Source organism: Oryza sativa, chromosome 7, assembly GCF_034140825.1.
Source record: "Oryza sativa Japonica Group chromosome 7, ASM3414082v1".
In the NCBI taxonomy this organism is placed as follows: Eukaryota; Viridiplantae; Streptophyta; class Magnoliopsida; order Poales; family Poaceae; genus Oryza; species Oryza sativa.
The window spans coordinates 11,795,231-11,808,827 of NC_089041.1; the positions used below are offsets into that span (position 1 = coordinate 11,795,231).

The window sequence follows — 13,597 nt, forward strand, 5'->3', positions numbered from 1 at the left end:
TACAACTCCAAATAACATATATTTTTACATATGGGCTTAAATTTTTGGTTTGTTTTTTCATCTAATCTAAGTGAGAAAGAAGAAAAAAAGAAAAAAAAATGACGTGGAGCTAGGCGTAAACGTACCATATTTTTTATATCCTTCATACTTACCGATCAGTGCCATAAACGTGGGTTTTGGGGATAGATTTAATTGGTGATTTTTAAGGTATAGATCTAATGGTGATAACTATGGTCCACCCGATTAAATAAAAACCAACGGTTACATGTTTTTTCTTCTTTCATAGAATTTTTAGGATTTATTAGAGCGTTACGTGGCGGTTTAGAAAAAGAGTCATTAAATGTCTAATTATGGAGTTCAAATTGTTAATTTAATTAAAAGAAATACAATGGTTTAATCTTATCATAAATTGTGGATGTTAATTTTAAAATTTCATGGTTGTAAAGACAGTTTATTAAAGAACGAATCTAAGACCACCAATGAAGTATGCATCAACGTAGATGGGACATGCATCAGAATTTCTTTCACAACCAGTTTTGCCTCCGGTCCGTGAGAGAAGTCAAGGAATTAAGTTGACCATTAGATATATTAATCTGTAACGATCATGGATTAAATCTTAACAACTGTAAGATAGAAAGAGGGGTGCGTAAGATAGAGGGATGCGTACATTCCTGCCTGTAGATCGATTCGGATAAATCTAAACGCTTAAAAAATGGTTAGATGTTTTTCTTTGTTCGTAGATTTTTAAGAAATTTTCTAATTTATAAGAGTGCGATGTGGCGGCTTAGAAGTATTTATAGGATGCCACGTGGCAGCTTGAGAGCATTCGTAGAAAGTTTAATGGACTTTCAGTATATAATAGATAATAGATAGATAATAGATAGATAATAGATAGATAGATAGATACGGTTGCCTAAGCTTGGATTAAAAAGATGAATATATGATGAAAATAAAGTAACTATAGCTAAACATTTTTGGACTGGGTTCCTGGGAACCCCTCAACTATCTAGCCCCGCTCCTGAGACCACAGTCGTCCCACTAGCCACAGCGACCATAGTTTCACTATTTGATGTCATGTCCCCGTTACTGTCTCCCTTCTCACCTCCTTTGCTGCTAGTGAAATGATTCTTGCGATGGGAGCGAGGTTGCTAACGACCTTTGCTTTCTGATTGCTTGGAGGTTCCCTCCCCCTTTCTGGATTCGAGTTGCAGCAATTTACAACGTTGGATCTGACCACCGTTCCTCCACCGTCTTGAGGCACCTAGTTACATCGAATCAAGAGATCCAACAGAGTCTCGATCAACACCATATTATTTAATTAGAATAATTGCTCCGATGACGCGCAGTACTTTTTTTATTCTACTCCTCACTCTGTTCTCCCAGTATCCCAAGCTGGGAGACCAGGCTTGCTTGTGAGTCGCATGTCGAAATTGTTGATTGATTCCCATGGTGGAATAGGATGGATTCATACTCTCAACGCAATTACTCACATAGTCTGTGAGTATCCCATGATTTATACCATGCATAACCATTAGCACTTGTCAACACGAAAATGGAGAGGGTGAGTGGCTATTTATACGTGTATGGATCTAACTCATACGAATACGTATGGTGCTCGCATTGAGGATTGGATGGTATAATACTCGGGATGCCCACATAGACCATAATCCATGCCGACACTCATCAACTTAATGGCACCCTAGGCATCTTGCATGAAGTACTTGATGGTGAGCAGTGGATCATCTCAGTAAGGACCATCTCCCATCTTAGGATGCTTTCCATTACCCTCCTGGCCTCAGGTTGGTCGAAATTACTGTACTCCACTGCGTCCTAAAGACCATGGGTTGGCAGCATCACCTTTATCAGCAACGATCACTCGGTGTTTGGTTCTTGTGAGAGTGGGGAAGCCAGCATCGCTGCCAACCGCCTGACATTCCACTGCACAACAAGCTCTCATGGACGGTTGCCTAGACATCGTCCTCACAATTGAGCTAGAACTAGCGTTGGCGAGTGCCGATGATCTCAGCGTTGTGGCGACCTGGAAACATTGGCTGAACACATAGTCTAGCTGAATTTTGAATCATGTTTTTAGCTGAAAAGCTTGAGTAGCTTTGATTTTCATTCTCTATAAAATGAATAGATGGCACGTCGGTTTTGTTACTGAAACCACCATTTTTACGCTATAAACCTTACTAGATTAGTTATGGTCCATGAGGATATTGCTTGGCTACCAAGTAGGAATAGTTAGATTGGTTCTTCCTATCTAACTATCCCTAATTAGATTAGTTCATTTCTTAGATTGGATAGTTACAACTTCTTATAATATGGGTGAGAATCTATATTGTTTGGAGAACTAGAGACTGACTTAGCTTACTCACACTCAGTTGCTGATATTAAGCATTATTTCAGTCGTTTCATATTATAAGTCACTTTGATCTTTTTCATGCCTGTATTTGAGGTGTGGAATTATTCTCCCTCAGGTCTTGTTCGGTTAATCCGTCTCACAAGAGGATTGAGGAGGATTTGCTGCACACCATTCTCTCTCTCTTGGGGATTAACCAAACAAGGCCTCAATTATCTTTAATCCCTGTCTCTCTCGGATTAACCCAACAAGGCCTCAGGTGATTCTCTTATCACACTACGTAGTCATTCGTTTTTTATTCATTTCCATCGCATTTCCGTTTCAATTTTTGAACCAAGAATTAGTCTCAGTTGCTTTGGATACCTAAATGCTACCAAAAGTCCAAAACTGTGTGCACGAACTAGTATTTCTTTTAGTTTTTTGGTAATGAGCTGCCACTGCCATATCACATTAAGTTTTGATGTAAAGCAAGAGCTACCATGATAAGATGTTTGATACTCCATCCATTCTAAATTGATCTACATATAGTTTTTTTAGTTATTACTAAATGATCTACATATTTGTGTTCATTCATTAGGTCTATTCATTATTTGTGCATCGAAGTAAATAGACATTGATGCATGCATGCACACAAGCATTTATAACCCACATGCAATATATTGATTTTCTATTGGCTAGGAAATAGTGGGGATGGTGCATGCATTGAGTTTGTTGCTAGAGTAAATATAGTATGAGAGAGTTATTAGCTTTTCTTGGTCTTGATGTACCTATGAAATATATAGATCAATTTGGAATGGAGGGAGTATTTAGTTTTATTTCGTGGACAACATCATCTGAAAATACGGACAAATAAATAAGCTTAATTTCGTCTAGGGAACTAACGAATATCAAGAAGCTACGCTGTTTACATCTGTTAATGAAAATGAGAAAGAGACAGTACTGTACATATCTAACATAATCTACATTGTTCAGAGCAAATAATTAATTGGTTTCCGATGTTCCTTTTGAACCAGGAATTTTATCCTTGTACTAATGTCAGCATGTATAAATGAATGTGTCGAATGCTCAAAGCTTTCCACTAGTTAAGGATTCAATAGGCAAATGGACATGGATGATGAAGTTGCATATCCCTTTGCTGTTAGCAACAGAAAGGGCAGCATGAACAGCAAGGAAACCATTTTGTTGTGGCCGGTGGTGCTGGTGGTGCAGGTGCTGTTGCTGCTGCTGCTGGGGTTGCTTCGACTTTTGGTGCCTCCATTACAACTGCTGGAAATGGTGTTTCCTTATTCTCATTCTCATCACGCATCTCGCTGGGATGCGTCAGCTGCGCCGTGGTTTGCCGAGCTAACTCCGGATGGCTATCTTTCAAGGACCCACTTGTTTTCGCTGACCCTGTCAATCTGCATAGAAATCGGCATATCAGATATGCAGAAAACCTTGGTTCAGAAAGCATCCGCTGAACCTTTCGCGACATAAGAAGACAAAGATTTTTTTGTCTAAAAGTACATTCCTGGTTTTTACTAATATTCGGAAGTTATCACAAATTCACACCACCATTAGTACGAACTATCAATCCTTGTGTGCTTAGGATGAACAATACAAAATGCAGTAGGACAGTTTGATGCAAGTTATATGCTTCATTAATTTTTATACCAGTTTATATTTCATATGGATGCATATCAATATTTCTAAAGTGGTTATTTCACAATATTGTATGGTGATACAATGATCAAGGCCAAAGTAAATAATTGGACGTGTTTTGCAGCAACTGTAGCTAACAGAGTTGACAGAGGATTCTTACATTGGAAATGCAAAACTTGTTGTGCTTCCATCAGATCGGTGTGACGAGCTATGGGTATAGTCTGTATTGTCGTCCCCATTCCGGTCTGTGAGTCCACGCCCATCCCCCTTCTCCTTGGAAGTACTAGGCTTCTCTGGTGTGGCCACCTCACCTTTTAGAGGGCTGGAGCTTGGGCTCTGCTTTGGCAATGGTGGCAATGGATCATTAGCACCCAGCTCTCCTGACTTGCCATACAAAAACATGTGATCCTTGGAGAAGCTCGCATTCCCGACATTGATGCTAAAGAGAGATTCATTGGAGGTGATGCTCCAGTCAGTTGGTGTTGATGACTTGGATCTCGCAAAGACAGCGGACGGGATCCTCTTTGGGTCATGGGGTTCATCTGCCTGCTTTGCGTCTCGGTTGCCACCTTCTGCAGGTGGAGGAGACAGGGAGTACTGGGTACTGAGTATTGGGCCTTCTATCTGAAAGAAATCATCCTCGTCTATTTCCTCTGATGATGAGGAAGATGAGGAGTTGGCCGCTTCCTTCTCATGTTTGGCATCATCTCTAGATGGAATCTGTCTACTGGTTTCGCCCGGAGGGGCAGGAGTGGTGCTCATCTGTTCACTGTTATTGCCTTCCTGCTTATGGACCATTTAATTCCTGGTGATTCATCAAAAAGGTTAAGTATCCTTTCAAAAATGAATTCGTAACTTGTGGAGAGTTTCTAAAAGATTACCTTTTGGAACATAAATTATCCCGTACTCTGCACTAGAATAAACATAGCATGAATTGCTTGAACTCAGCCGGTCTTCACCTTTATCAAAGGGAGTTCAGAAATATTTATTAGGATAACATAGAATACATAGCCGAACACAACAAAATTTGAGTTATCTATATGTTCCACATGGCTTATTATTACAGTCGATCTTCAAGTATTGGATTATTATGGAGAGCATCTCCGACCTCCATGATTTTCAATTGGTACTGTAGTTTTATTCTGTTGTGTAGAAATTCGCCACACCTTTTGAAACTATGTACTTATGTAGCTTCAAAAAGCATGGTGAATTTCCACTTTCTGGAATAAAACTGCTCTAATATACATGAAATTGACACCTGTCAGGAAATTGAATTTGTTTGTCCCAAAGGAAAAATCTCTGCATCTCAATTATGTCACGAGAACAACTTTCTAAAAAAAAAATCGAATGAGGCAATGCCAAATAATTACATAAAAATAAGAGGTATTATACAGTATTTTACAGGCTTGATTGGTTTATGAATTATGTCAGCCATTTGTTTAAGAGCAAGGATTACCACATCCACAAGAAGCATTCCGCTGACACGACGATATATTTCCAATTACAAAAATCTTTGTCTTTCCTCTCCCTCCAGATCAATTAAGCTGCAATGCTGCCTTTTGTTTCTTAAGAAAAAATCCAAGCTGCAACCAAACCTGACCAATCCACCCTGAAAATTATGAGTAGAATAAAAAAAGCGTACCAGAACATCACAAAAAGTATGGATGTATAGAAAATTAGTATGAACTGAATATTGCACCAAGCGTACCTCTTTCCTCTTGCAACAAACGTTGTCTTTGCTCTGAAAATTTCCAGGGATGTGAAAACGAAACACCGCAAAGAACAAAGGCAAACTAAAAAAGGTAAAGAGTTGCAGAGTTGGTTTTTGTGGGGGTAATTTCACCCACTCATTCCCATCCTAGGATTTTCTGCGAGTACCTGTACCTATGCTGTTTAACAACTTGAGAGTGGAAGAAGCAAAGAATACTGGACGGTAGCTACATGCTGCTATAATTAGTATATCAATTCCGACTTCACTGCAGATGCATCAAGACTATGTGCGTTTTGCTTGTCTAAATTGGGCAGGTGTTTGTGTTACAAGATAAACATATGTGTTGAGAATATGGGTATCGGTTACTCACATGGCCTCTATATTCGATTAGAGATAGGAGGTGTCACTACTATAGAATAGGTTTTTCTAGGCGGGCCGAAAGGCATCTTCCTGTACGAAAGCTGGCCTGTAACCACACGGGAAGATCAATCTTCTGAGCGGTCGACTTAATGCGACCGCACGCGAAGATGGATCTTCCCATGCATCCAATAGCCGCTTGGGAAGATGTCGTCCTCTATTGACTAGTATTAATAATCGAATTTTCGAATGGTACGTGTACTACATATCGGAGTCGTCGTTAGTCACACGTATTAAAAAATCACATCATGACATAAATAAGATAGTAGAATGCATATATTCTGATAAAAGATATAGTAGTATTGCAAGTTTTCATAAAAATCACATTATGTCCATTGCAAGTTGGCTCTCTGGATCGTATAACCCTAAGTAGTTGCAGCAATCATGGCGGATGAAGCGGTAAATATCTGCACACAAGTTTAGAATGGTTTGTTTGTCGAACCGGTTCGCTACAATTGGAATGGACGGGATCTGTTTAAAAAAAAGACATACTGAATGTTTGGAATAATCTTCACGTGTAGAAGATACTCTCTGAACTTACTTCTTCAAAAGTTGTTGTGTATCTCCCATTGATTCCAAGCATCTCGCACACGTAGTTGATGACGCTCTCTCTCGTGGCCCGATCTTCTGGTAAGGGGGATAACTCTCGCTTTGATCGAGTGCGACGTTTGCGATGTGGCTACCAACCAGAACAAGTCCAGGACGCCGAACAAGTCCAGGACGCCGTGCAATCGCTACACCACTGTTGGAAATATAGTCATATATCGGCATATTTTAATCCAAAATGTTAAGACAATAATCATGGCATGAACAATGTGGGATGATCTAGTGATAAAATGTAGCATAACCAGGAGCATGCTTAAAGTATAATAAGCATCATGAACATACCAAGAACGCAATAGAATTACGACTAACAGGACAAACAGAGGTATCAAAGAATGAGTTAACAGTAGAAAAAAGACATACCCCAAGAATGGCCCTCCGCTGGATTGTGAGGCAGAACTGCCTCTGTTGATGTTAACGTTCGCAGCGGCTCTGGCTCCCGGCATGCCATCTCCAGAGACGGCGGCAGCGGCAGCGGCAGCGGCTCTGGCTCCAGGCGCGCCATCTCTAGAGACGGCGCTAGCGGCTCCAGGTGCAGACATGGTGAACGACGAGACGACGACGAACAGAGCAAAAGTCGAGAGCAGTCGTGCGGAAGCACTCCCCAAAAACCTGATCACCCGCCTACCCGGTGCAGATCTCAGGCGAAGGTGTGGTTCCGAAGGCCCTGCTCCTTCCGATCTCTCGTGCGCGCTAGCGATCAGAATCAAGGAAGCAGAAAAGAGGCAGCACAGGCGCGCGGAGGAGGAAGAACACCAGCGAGAGAAAGCAAGCGAGAGGTTCTGATCGGACTAGCGGCCTCCTTATATAGCAGGAGTGATATCTGCCAGTTGCCGCATGCGCGTCGTGGGATCGTGCACGCGCCGTTACGGAGGCAATCGTCAGATTGTGGGATCGTGGTTGCAAAAAGGATAGAGGCAGACGCGACACACGCCACGCCTCGCCCACACCCACGCCCTCACCCTCGTCCCGGCTCGGCGCGCGTGGCTTTCCGATTCCCACCCCAACCTGTCAACAGGTAGCCTTCAATAACTCCCTATTTAAGTTGAGATACTCCTCGCTTAATTTCTGAGGTGGTATTATTATCCTTAACACTTATTATGGGCCTTTGAGATTTAATAGAATAAATCGGGCCTAGCCCAATTATTCTAACAATCCCCACAAAATTTCAAGGCTCATAAGAAATGTTCTCAAGGTTGTGCCTGTTTGATATACCAGTGTTTTGGTGGAGACTGTTAAGTTGAACTTTCACCTAGGAAATGAGCTACATCAGAGCACAACTGAACAATGGACTATGTCTTGAATTGTCAGTCTTGTGTGATCAGGTTTCACTCAAACCCTTTACTGGTACTGGGCTGCCGTTCGCATCTCCTCTGTTTGGAGCATATAAGTCAAACTCCAGGCCTTTTCATGAGTATTTAGAGATCGCCCAAATCTCATAGACTATGACTAGCAGTCAAACTCATATAGGTGTGTTCCTTCTGAGATGTTTTGCAGGTCAACATCTCTACTTAGAAAAGCCACTCGGATCACATTAAGGCATGAGCCATCCTACCATGCAGAAAAGAAGAGAAGTACATCATGAAAATGAGCCCTTTTCAAGGGTCTCTTCTCTCAGTCACACAATAGTTTATTTCGCCATCCAAATTCACGGGATCCCCGATCACAATGGACAGGTTTCCACTATTGTGCAACCTTAGGTGGGTATCAAGCCCATTTCCCTCGATGCACTGTCTATCACATTACGTGGTAGCCCATTAGTAAACTGATCTGCCAGATTTCTAGTCGTTTGGACATAGTCCAATGCTATCACTCCGGAGTTTTCTGCTTTCTTACAGATTTCAGTCTTCTCTTGATATGCCTAGATGACTTCATGTTGTCCTTTGAACTGTTCACTTTAATAATCACTGTTTACAGTTCATTAGGATAGCTGGCACTGGTTTTTCAACCACCAGCAAATCCATCAGGAGTTCACAAAGCTACTCGGCCTCAACTGTCGCAGTATCTAGTGCTGTAAGTTCTGCTTCCATTGTTGACCTCGTTAAGATGGTCTGCTTGCAAGACTTCCAAGAAACAGCGCCACCTCCAAGTGTGAACACATATCTACTTGTGGCTTTTATCTCATTAGCATCAGATATCCAGTTTGAGTCACTATATCCTTCGAGTACTTTTGGATACCCGGTATAGTGAATTCCATAGCTCATAGTGCCCTTTAGATAGCGCATTACTCTTTCCAGAGCCTGCCAATGATCATCTCCCGAATTTGAGACAAATCCGCTCAGCTTGCTTACAGCAAATGAGATGTCAGGCCTCGTTGCACTAGCCAAGTACATCAATGAACCAATGATTTGAGAGTATCTTAGTTGATCCCTTGCTATTCTTGGGTTTTTCCTTAATAGCACGCTGGGATCATAAGGAGTAGGAGCTGGCTTGCAGTCACTATATCCAAAGCGACTCAAAACTTTGTCCACATAGTGGGATTGCACAAGTGTAATCCCAACCTCATCTCCTCTTAGTAGCTTAATGTTAAGAATAACATCAGCCTCTCCCAAATCCTTCATTTCAAAACTCTTGGACAGAAAGTCCTTGACCTCCTCAATCACATTGAGGCTGGTCCCAAAGATCAATATGTCATCGACATATAAGCACAAGATTACTCCTTCTCCCCAACCATAGCGATAGTACACACATTTGTCAGCTTCGTTCACAACAAAGCCAGCAGATGTAAGTGTGGTGTCAAACTTCTCATGCCATTGCTTAGGTGCTTGCATAAGGCCATACAAGGATTTCAACAGTTTACACACTATTCCCTCCTGACCTTCTAGTACATACCCGTCTTGTTGATCCATATAGATCTCCTCCTACAGCTCTCCGTTTAGGAAAGCTGTCTTAACGTCCATCTGATGGACGAGAAAACCATGAGAGGCTGCCAGAGCAAGTAGTACTCGAATCGTGGTTAAGCGAGCAACTGGTGAGTATGTGTCGAAAAAATCCTCGTCTTCCTTTTGGGTATAACCCTTGACCACAAGCCTTGCCTTGTACTTTTCAATTGTACCATCAGGCCTAAGCTTTTTCTTGAAAACCCATTTGCATCCTACAAGCTTGCACCCATATGGACACTCAATGACTTCCCAAGTACCATTAGACATAATCGAGTCCATCTCACTGCGTACTGCTTCCTTCCAGTAGTCAGCGTCAGGAGATGAATATGCCTCTTCTATGGTTCTTGGGGTGTCATCCACAAGGTATACAATGTAGTCATCTCCAAAGGATTTTGCAACCCTTTGTTGCTTACTCTTATGAGTATCTACAATGTTGTGCTCCTCAGGATTTCCCTCAGGCATTTGATCATTGTGTTCTATCGGTGCAAAGTGCTCATGGGGCATGACAGTTTCTTGACTAGAAGTGCTAGGTGTATGTTTCATGGGAAATTCATTCTCAAAGAATGTAGCATCTCTAGACTCAATAATTGTACCAACACGCATGTCGGGTACTCCAGAGTTTACTATTAAGAATCTATAACCCACACTGTGAATAGCATAACCAAGGAACACACAATCAACAGTATTTGGTCCAAGTTTTCATTTTTTGGCTATAGGTACACTTACCTTGGCCAAACAGCCCCATGTTCGTAGGTACGAGAGATTTAATTTCTTCCTTTCCGATTCCTCGAATGGTGTCACTTCCTTATGCTTCGTTGGAATTTTATTCAGGATATGACACGCAGTCAAAACTGCCTCACCCCACCATTCCTTAGAAAGCCCTGCAGTGTCTAACATGGCATTCACCATCTCAGTTAGAGTGCGGTTCTTTCTTTCGGCCACCCCATTTGATTGGGGTGAATAGGGAGGCGTCCTCTCATGAATAATTCCAAACTCTTTGCAAAAGGATGCAAATTCATTGGAAAAATACTCCCCACCTCTATCAGACCTCAACCGTTTGATTTTCCTTTCAAGTTGGTTTTCTACCTCAGCTTTATAGGTCTTAAAGTAATGCAAAGCTTCATCCTTTGTTTTCAATAGATACACATAAAGAAATCTAGTGCAATCATCTATCAGTGTCATGAAATATTTCTTTCCCCCTTTAGTCAACACGCCGTTCATTTCGCACAAATCGGAATGAACAAGTTCTAGAGGTGCCAAATTCCTCGCCTCAGATGCCTTGTGAGGCTTGCGAGGTTGTTTCGATTGAACACAAGTATGGCACTTAGAACCTTTGACCAAAGTGAATTTTGGAATTAAACTCATGTTAGCTAAACGCGTCATACAACCGAAATTCACATGACAGAGTCACGAATGCCACACATTAGACTCATCATTCTCGCTTATATGGTTCACAACATTATGATTATTACACATGTCATCCAAAGAAAAGCGGAACAAGCCTCCGCTGTCATAACCTTTTCCAACAAAAGTTCCATATTTAGATACGACACATTTATTGGATTCAAACACAAGTCTAAAAACCTTCTCTACACAATAGAGTGCCGCTAACAAGATTCTTCTTTATTGAAAGGACATGCTGCACGTTCTTCAGATGCACGGTCTTTCCCGAAGTAAACTTCAGATCGACCGTACCAACACCATGAACAGCCGCAAGCGACCCGTTTCCCATCAACAAGGAGGAACCTCTCCCGACCTGATAAGAAGAAAACAGAGAAATGTCAGCACATACATAAATATTAGCACCAGTATCAACCCACCAATCAGTACCCCGATGTTCCTTCGCCCTCGCTAATAACCATGTTGGCAGACTTCCTGTCTTTGCGCTCAGGACATTCCTTGGCCCTATGCCCAGACTTGCCACACACAAAGTAGTCTCTCTTTGCCTTTCCCTTGCCTTTCTTCTTAAAATTGGTTGTAGCCTTGGATTTGACATCAGGCTTGACTTTCTTGTTGTTGTGGGATGCATGAGGGTTCTTCTTCTGTACCATATTGGCACTAGAACCTCCCTCAAACTTTTTGCCCCGATTGTCCTTTGCCCTCGCCTTCTCCTCAACACCCAAAGAGCCAATGAGATCAGAAACACTGAACTCTTGTCTCTTGTGCTTTAGAGAAGTGGCAAAGTCCGACCAAGAAGGTGGCAATTTGGCAATAATGCCACCCGCCACAAACTTGTCCGGCAACTCACAGTTGTTGTTCTCAAGTTCCTTAGCCAGCATCTGAATCTCATGAGCTTGTTCTACTACAGAACGGTCATCGACCATCTTGTAGTCATAGAACTGCTCCATGACATACAGCTCACTGCCGGCGTCGGAAACTCCGAACTTGGCCTCAAGTGCATCCCACATGTCCTTCCTGGAAGGCATGTGCATGTACTCGTCCACTATGTTGTCAGCGAGTACACTGATCAATGCTCCATGGAACAGGCAATCCGAAGTCTCGAACTTAGCCTCTTCCTCGGGAGAGAGAGAGGTGGTTCACTTTGTTTGCCCCGTGAAACATAGAAGCATTGCATCGCTGTCAACCACAATAGTGCACGTGCTTTCCACCTCTTATAGTTATAACCATCAAATGCATGCGGTTTCAGTGCAGCAGCAAAGCCAACTACCGAAAATGACCTATCAGGTTTTTGGATTGTTGGAAATATAGTCATATATCGGCATATTTTAATCCAAAATGTTAAGACAATAATCATGGCATGAACAATGTGGGGTGATCTAGTGATAAAATGTAGCATAACCAGGAGCATGCTTAAAGTATAATAAGCATCATGAACATACCAAGAACGCAATAGAATTGCGACTAATAGGACAAACAGAGGTATCAAAGAATGAGTTAACAGTAGGAGAAAGACATACCCCGAGAATGGCCCTCCGCTGGATTGTGAGGCAGAACTGCCTCCGTTGATGTTGAAGTTCGCAGCGGCTCTGGATCCCGGCGCGCCATCTCCAGAGACGGCGGCAGCGGTGCCGGCGGCGGCTCCGGCTCCAGGTGCACCAACTCTAGAGACGGCGCCAGCGGCTCCAGGTGCAGACATGGTGGACGACGAGACGACGACGAACAGAGCAGAAGTCGAGAGCAGTCGTGCTGAAGCACTCCCCAAAAACCTGATCACCCGCCTACCCGGTGCAGATCTCAGGCGAAGGTGTGGTTCCGAAGGCCCTGCTCCTTCCGATCTCTCGTGCGCGCTAGCAATCAGAAGCAAGGAAGCAGAAAAGAGGCAGCACAGGCACGCGGAGGAGGAAGAACACTAGCGAGAGAAAGCAAGCGAGAGGTTTTGATCGGACTAGCGGCCTCCTTATATAACAGGAGTGATATCCGCCAGATGCCGCATGCGCGTCGTGGGATCGTGCACGCGCCGTTACGGAGGCAATCGTGGGATCGTGGTTGCAAAAAGGATAGAGGCAGATGCGACGCAACGCACGCCACGCCACGCCTGGCCCTTGCCCCGGCCCGGCCAGCTCGGCGCGCGCGCGCGTGTGGCTTTACGATTCCCACCTCAACCGGTCAACAGGGAGCCTCCAATAACTCCCTATTTAAGTTGAGATACTCCTCGCTTAATTCCTGAGGTGGTATTATTATCCTTAACACTTATTATGGGCCTTTGAGAATTAATAGAATAAATCAGGCCTAGCCCAATTATTCTAACACCACAAACGATGTCGTACCAACCGTGACGCGCAGTTGATGATCCCTGCAATGCAAACGAGAGAACACTGCAACAAGATAAGATGCAATCTAAATATTGCGAATAGGTGATTAAGCACAAATGAATAGTTGTGATTGAAGTGGTAGATCTAATCGACCCTGCAAATCAACACACCAACTATTGGGGGCTCTGAATCTATAGTCGCCGACTAATCGAGCGAGGACTAGAGACAAGGTGAATGGCACATGGCAAAATTCAACTAAACAAAACCC

General features: G+C 42.9%; 1 protein-coding gene across 1 annotated transcript; it reads right to left on the minus strand.

Moving 5' to 3' along the window:
- Positions 1-3,196: 3,196 nt before the first annotated feature.
- LOC4342972 (uncharacterized) lies at positions 3,197-5,848 on the minus strand. The gene is made up of 5 exons (XM_015790862.3): positions 5,712-5,848; positions 5,460-5,612; positions 4,885-4,962; positions 4,164-4,808; positions 3,197-3,762 (listed from the first exon to the last, which is right to left on the minus strand). The coding sequence occupies exons 4-5, from the start codon at positions 4,799-4,801 to the stop codon at positions 3,501-3,503; spliced, it is 900 nt and encodes a 299-aa protein (XP_015646348.1). The 5' UTR covers positions 4,802-4,808; positions 4,885-4,962; positions 5,460-5,612; positions 5,712-5,848; the 3' UTR covers positions 3,197-3,500.
- Between the last annotated feature and the right edge of the window lie 7,749 nt (positions 5,849-13,597).

Bases quoted from the DNA above. Each gene is read 5' to 3' on its own strand.
- LOC4342972 (XM_015790862.3), bottom strand. From the start codon at position 4,801: ATGGTCCATAAGCAGGAAGGCAATAACAGTGAACAGATGAGCACCACT. The intron at 3,763-4,163 runs GTAAGAATCCTC...ATTTCTATGCAG, and splicing joins ACAAGTTTTGCATTTCCAAT to ATTGACAGGGTCAGCGAAAA.